General features: G+C 33.5%; 1 protein-coding gene across 1 annotated transcript; it reads left to right on the plus strand.

The window, feature by feature from the left end:
• The first annotated feature begins 512 nt into the window (after positions 1–512).
• LOC145164538 (uncharacterized) lies at positions 513–1,004 on the plus strand. Its single transcript, XM_079083248.1, has one exon. It carries the CDS (start codon positions 513–515, stop codon positions 1,002–1,004), a length of 492 nt encoding a protein of 163 aa, XP_078939374.1.
• The last annotated feature ends 6,743 nt before the right edge of the window (positions 1,005–7,747 follow it).

The following is a 7,747-nucleotide window of genomic DNA, read 5'->3' on the forward strand; positions in this document are numbered from 1 at the left end:
ATCTGTGAAAATATTAAAAAAAAAAAGGCTATACCGATGACATGTTGTTGGTATAGCTTTATAGCTTTATAACTTTAATAACCGTTTCACCTTTACGGACGACATGTCATCTCTATTACTAGAACAAAAGTTGTCTGCCACCCCCCTTTTCCTGACCATAAGTCGTCTGGATTGCTTACACATGTTCCGATGACATGTCGTCGGTAAATGTGACCTTTATACCAATAATAAGTCATTGGTTTATGTTTATGATAAAACTTTTTTTTCCTCGAAAATCAGTCCCGGTGACCTTTTAAAGATGACATGTCGTCGGTATTGGTGGCTCTGTACCGACGACATCTATCCCGACGACATTTTCCACTTTTACCGATGGGGTTATACCGACGACTTTGTACAGACGACAAGTCGTCGATATAGGCTTTCCAGACGACATGTCATCGGCATAGTTGCTGAAAGTGTCGTCGATATAGGCCTCATTCCTTGTAGCGCATGAGGACTACTGGACATATGAAATGAATCAAGCACTTGGTGAAATGTTTTGTAAGAAAGATAGGCAAGAACAATACAAAGTCATCAAAGCCCTAATGACGTGCACGCTTAAAGAAGGAGAATTATTGTGTGCTCATGTGCAGAAAATGCAGAGACATGTGGAGGGATTAGAGAAGCTCAATATGAATTTCAACAAGGAGTTGTGCATTGATATCATTCTCAACTATGTTCCTAGTTGTTATGATCAGTTCATTCTGACTTATCATTTGAACAACATACAAACGAAATTGATGCAACTCCATAACTTATTGAAAATAGCTAAAGCGGATATGAAGAATTCTCATCTCACTAGTGTTACTATTGTTATTGTCATGGCCATTCATCAAGGCAAAGGGAGGAAAAAGAAAGCTATCGCCCAACCCAAGTGGAAAGGGAAAGCCCACATTGGAGAGTCTAGTGGTGGGTCAAATGGGAAATCTAATTATGATGTCCCTCCTGTCATTGATCTGAAATAGGACATTTGCTTTCATTCTGGCCAAAAGGGGCATTAGAAGAGAAGCTGTCCAAAATACCTACAAGAGTTAAAAGAAGGAAAGGGAAAAGTATATGGTTCTTCATTTGGTATATACACTATCAAAATCAGTAACACAAAAATTTCTAATTCTTGGGTCCTTGATACATGATGTGCTTTTCATATATGTTCTGATATTCAAAGACTAAGGGAAAATGAGAAAATAAAGAATGGAAAGCTTAAATTGATCATGAGAAATAGACATTCTTCGTGAATTACAAGGATCGGGATTGATGCGCTTATGTTTGAAAGTGGTGTTAGTGGATATTTTGTCACACCCTCCCCGGTTGATGACAGAAAATGTCGAGTGGTGACGGTACAAAGATTCCCCAAATCATAGAGAGCCAATCATAATTACATATCTAACGAAAAGATACAAGTCTTCATGTCGATAATCCTTTCTTGTCTGGATCTCTACTTCATCCTAGAAACACTTGTGATTTTTGAAAACGTCAACATAATGTTGGTGAGTGTACAGGTTTTTTTTATAGTTTTTGGCTTTTATTTGGTTGTATTAATTTAAGAATCCTTTTTCTTTCATAAAAACTTTTCTTAAAGTATTTTATCAACCCTAGCTTACTATCTTTTAGGATATCTAACGATCCTATATTATTATCTTTTTAGGATATATTTATTTATCCTAATTTACTATCTTTGTATGATATCTAACGGTCCTAACGTATTTTATATATCATTCTAACGCGTCCTTAATGGTAGTATGAACTATAAGATATCTAATGTTTTACCATGAGCCCCCATAATCGATGGTGTTCGACTAATAGTTTTTACCCGCCACGACGCTTCGTCGGACATCGAATAGTGAATAATAAGAAAGTTATTCTGCCGGAATTGTAGCTAGCAATCGCAGGTGGGGTTGTCAGACCTCGTATAGATTTATACATATCTTTCTAGCTCTATCAAGATTTACAATTATAGGTATCTGGGGAATGTCGAATTTAATCGTGGCCTTTGGATAAATTAACAACTCACTAGCACATTGACCTTAGGTATTTATCTTTTACCTTTTATCTTTTATCTTTTATCTTAATCCTTCCAAGGGATTTCCTATAATTATCATAATATAAATCTTTTATCTTATATTTGATTATTGTAACCTTTTATCTCATAATTATTTTGTATATATAATTATTCATATATATACCTTAATTATGGTTATTTGAAAAAAGAATATTTGGTCAAAGTAACAATTAAGTACAGTGCATATCCCTAAATTTGACCAGCATAACTTCTAGGTACTACGTTATCCTATGTATTTTGCCATTTTAACATCTAGGTATTATCACTTACTAGACTATCGGGCATCATATCTCTTAGTTATAATATCATAGCTTATAACTAGGCATAGTATCTATAGTTATATTATCCTAAAGCTTTAAGATTTATAAAATAATTTGATATTTATAAATATAAATATACTTTAATAAAACCATTTGATAAGCATGTATCCCCCCACACCCCCCGTACAACATTAAAAATAGTGAAATAGGGGTCGTGTACTCACTCTAGTAGCGTATTTTGATACGTCCGAGCCATTACATATGAAGCTTTGTGCCATCGAGAGGGTCTCCGAAACAGCTTGAGAGGTATAGAGAGAGTGTTTGGAAGAGTATTTTGGATGAGAAAATCAGAAAGTTAGCATCTCTATATATAGAGGTTGTACGCACGACACACTTCATGCGCAACGTGCACTCGCTTCATGGCTCCATCTAGAGCTTGCCACGTGTCACAGTTCTGATGGTCCATGTCTCCCTAATCTTTGACGAATCTGGGTGTCAGGTGTGCACGACAGGCATGATGCGCACTTGGCGTGCACCCCTAAATCTTTTATAAAAATTCATATCTTCCTTATATGAATCTTGTTTCTTACCCTCTTTATATATTTGTGTAGCTCTCTACTAGTACTACAACTTTCCTCAAGGTCGCGTTGCCAAATTTTGACTTTTGTTTTTAACCCGTATTTTATATTTTTCTAAAAATCGTATCTCCTTCATACGAACTCCGTTTTTTGACCTTTTTCCTTTCAAAGTCCTTATCTTATGGGTTACTACGATTTTCCTTTTTGTGACGTTAGCCCAAACTTAACCGATCTCTTTATGTTATTTTGCCGCTAATAGCGTTATTAATGCGGTTGGTTTTTATCTTTATAAAATCATAACTCCTCCAATCAGGGTCAGATTTTTGAGTTGCTTATATCTTTGGGATCACTTTGTTGTGTACTTTCCAAATACACTAACCACCATAAAAAGTGATATAACTTTTTGGTCACTCATTTTTTACCTATTATCATTATTTAACTGATCATATTTTCCTTCCATATGAAAAGTTCTATCGTTATCATCTGTTGATGCTAATCTTTAGTGACAATTGGTGATGAAAAATTACCAATTGTTACATTATCCCCCTATTTTAAGAATTTCGTCCTCGAAATTCGGACTTTATGGTAATCTTAAGTGGGGAGACTAGTTTCTTAATCAGAAAATTGATTCCTTTTTCCTACTTATTAGGATAACTAAATTTACTTTTTAGTTTTCTACTTCTAATTCTTCTATTTTATCAGTAGCATCTAATATTTGTCTTTTGAAATCCTATTTGATCTTATCTTTATTTTACACCAACAGGAAACCTAAATCTCTTATCTTAATATTGGTGTGGATTTCTTGAAGGATTTCTATTTTTATTTGCCTATCACAACATGTACTCAAAATAGACATTTATATATAATGTTGAGTACAAATTTAAAGGGTTTCCAATTCCCTTGTTCAACCATTACATAATCATTCCTATGAGTCAAAATCCGAAACCTCTTTATTCTAACAACCAATATTTCCTTCTATTGGCCTGGTTGACTCTTATAGACGTTGGCGATGTGCCCTGGCCTTCCGCAGTTGTTACACCTAAACTTCTCACATTTGCCCAGATGATGAAGTCCATAGTTACTGCACAAGGGGAATCTATCTAAGTATCCCCTTGGTGAAGTGGGTGATCTCTCATGAGGCTTCCTTTCCTTTTTTGCCTTCCACAAGGGTCGACTAAACTTTCCATTGGTGATTCATCCCTACTTGTTCTTAAGCTCTTTGGACTTCTTCTTACTCCTTTTTGGGTTCCGGGGCACAGGATCCTTGAGACTGAAGGCTAAATACTTAGCTTCATCATAGGTATTGGGCTGGTGTGAGTGCACCTTGACTCTGATATGGGGAGCTAACTGTCACACCCCGCTAAAGCGGAAACACAAGGTATGACAGCGACAAAGGTTTCATTGCAAAAGATAAAGATACATCACCATAGCAATATTTAAAAGTTTACAACCCCTAGCTTAAACAAAACAAAGTACAAGTTTTCCAAAATGACATTGTTCAAAATATAACTTCATAAAATAACTTCCACACGATGCAGCATGCTCTATGATGATGAATCTCTATATCCACTTACTAATTATTTCCTGAAAAAGCATGTAAAACGAGCGTCAACTATGAAAATAGTTGGTGAGTTCACAGGTTTATAAAATCAAGATTTGGTATAAGACTTTTCATAAATACAAGTACATTGCTTTAATGAGAACAAAGTTCATTGCTATAATGAGAAACAAAGTTGATTGCTAAAATTGATAAACGAGTTTATTGCCATAATAGATAACAAGTTTATTGCTATAATGTGTAACGAGTTTGTATGTGTATGAGCAAACAATGAGTCTCAACCAAACCTATGACTAAAGCCCTATCAAGATCTATGCTTATCGTTCCATAGATGAATATGGTATCATGCACTCCAGCAATAGGGCGAGTGAGGAGTTGTCAATTCCTAATAGCGCTATCCATAATGACCATTGGCTCAAAGAGTGAATGGTTAGAGATAAGGGAAGGGCCTTAGTACGATACGTTCTCATGTTCCGTGTTGCATAGACATACATAGAGAGACATAGCAATAAAATAGCAATCATGTTTGATACAAATCAATTTAAATACAACATTAAAATAATAGTTTTTCGGGACATGCTTTTCCGCCCCAAAACATAAAAACTGAAAATAAGGGAGTGCGTGAATACTCACAACGTTTCGAGTAGGTACAAGTGGTACTTCGGAATGCACCAACTTCTTACTACCGGGATCCTACGACATCAAACACACACTAGTAAGTTTCCATGTCGAAATCTAATGCTAATATACTAAATTCTACATAGTGAAATGCCAATTTATGTTTTAGTATTTGATTTTATATTAATTGGTTACACTTTTTCTGAAATAATGAAATTCTACAAATCATGCGATTTATTACAACATTGGAATATAAATTTTCCAAATTTTTAAGTCCTTATTACAACATAAATTCACGGAAATAGCATTCAAAGGATAAAAATTCTCAAACTTTTTATTTAACTGTTATTACACAATACTAAGCTGGGAAAATTATAAAAATGGATTTCCAAGCTGTTTAATTATATTTTATGATTTTTGAGCATTTATTCCAATAAAATTTGAAATAAATAGAAAACAGTTTCCAAAATTACCCAAACTTTTTATTTAACTGTTATTATACATAAATAGGCTGGGAAAAATATAAAAGATATTTTTCAGTGGGTATTTCTATTTTTCCTTGTTTTATTCCTTTAAATAATCATTAATTGAAGAAATAATATTAAACAGTTAAAATAAATTACCAAAAATTTTTGTAACATCATTTACAGTATAAATAACCTGAGAAAAATACCAAAAGTGGTTTTTATATTGTATAATCCGGTTTTGGGTATTTATGTGTATTTAAGTGTAATTAACTTTAGAAATTAAGAGAAAAATAGTTTACAGTGGAGAAAAATCCTTAAAATTTTTATGTAACCTCCTACTGTAAAACATGATGTTCTGGTAAATTGTCATGAATTTTGGATAATCTGAACTATTTTTCCTATTTTTAAACCATTATAATTACCAAAAATTGGGAAAAATAGCAAGGCATGATGAAAAATGTTGAAATTATTTTTCTGAGTCATCCATCACAGGTAAGGTATGCGAAAATTGTTAGATAAAATTTTCACACTCTCCAAAGTGGTTTTGTGATTTATTATATCCTAACAAAAAGAAAATTGGAAATCATACCAAACAGCAACAAAAATTGATGAAATTTAGTGAGGGGTCATTATCCATCATAAGGGTCATTCATGGATTTGTTCCGGATTTATTGACCTCTGGAAGTATTTTATGTGATTTATGCCCTTGGTTTCTAGCAATAATTTTAATAAATCAAAGAAATAATAAAAGCTTTTGGTATTTTACAGATTATCACATGCATGTGAGGGCTTCCAAAAGGAAAAATGTTTGAAATTTATTCAGAAGGGAAATAGGGGTATTGAACCCAAACAAGTTAAGAAATGTTGCATGCAATGGTGCATGAGATATAAATGTGGCTGAAGTTTATGAATTTATGTAGCCCATTCAGTGGGGTTTTAAGCCACGAAATTTCAACCATCATTCACTGCATATGTTAAGTTTCTAAAGTATTTTTCCCCAGATTTATGGTTGGGTTTAAGGCCATTGATAATGCAAGGCAAAAATGGTGATCATAGAAAAAGAGCTGTGTGTGCAACCATTTTGTAAAAATTGCCAAAAATCGGATATTTAATATTTTACAGTAAGACCAGTTGGGTTTGAAAGTTAACTCATGAAATTATCCAATACAAAAAGAATATCATGATTTGGTTAAGAAATGACCGAGTTATGGTCGTTCAAAGTTGAACAAAGTAATGTGACAGATTGCATGTTTGCTTTGAGTGCATCCTTAGGACATTTTGACAAGAACATCATGCATGCCTTTGATAAGGTCCGATTTCTAGCACATGCATGGAGTGAATGAGCATTCAAGATGTACTACAAATGGTTTAAATGCTTTTGACCATGCAAGAACACAAAAGAAATGGAGAAGAAGATGTAATACTTGTTTTTGAAGTCACATGAACATATGTGCATCATTTTCACTCCTTGCATGGGTTTGATCCCGGATTTTCACCATTTCAAACACATGCATTGTGTTATGGTGAGAATCTACAAACCACAAGGGGAAAATAAAGATTTCTAGCCATGGAAAGGCATAGAATCCGAAAAGAGGAGAAAACTAAGAAGAAAAGGAAGTAAAATCATGAAACTATGGAAGAAGATGTTGTTGTTTACCTTGGTTTTGATCTTGAGGGAAGTAAGAACACTTCAAGGTCTACTAAATCTCGAAATTTGGTAGAGAAATGAGAGAAATTTCGTGAGTTAGAGAGAGAGAGGAAGAGAGTTTGTGTGTTAGGAGGGTGGAGTGTGAAAGAGTGAAGAGAGAAGAGGTAGAGTGAAGGTTTAAGTCTAATGATTGAGTTTTGGGAAGAGAGAGTGCATGGGGAGGGGAGAATGGATGGCTCTATCATGCATTAGGCCTCCTCTCTCCTAATTTCAAATTTTATAAAATTCCCTCCAATAATTTTATAAAAACCCTAATTTTTATAAAAATATTTATTAAGCAATTCTTGATTTATTTGTAAAAATCTTGTTCTTAACTAATAAATTATGATTATTGCATGATAATTTAATTTCTATTTCAATGATTATAATCCATAATTTGATTAATAAAAATTTGATATTAGAAAGTTTATAGCCAAATTTCATAAAGTGTTTAAGCTTTATGATTTATAAATTTGGATTT

The sequence above is a fragment of the Lactuca virosa genome, chromosome 3, assembly GCF_052849685.1.
Source record: "Lactuca virosa cultivar CGN04683 chromosome 3, Lactuca_virosa_CGN04683_v6, whole genome shotgun sequence".
In the NCBI taxonomy this organism is placed as follows: Eukaryota; Viridiplantae; Streptophyta; class Magnoliopsida; order Asterales; family Asteraceae; genus Lactuca; species Lactuca virosa.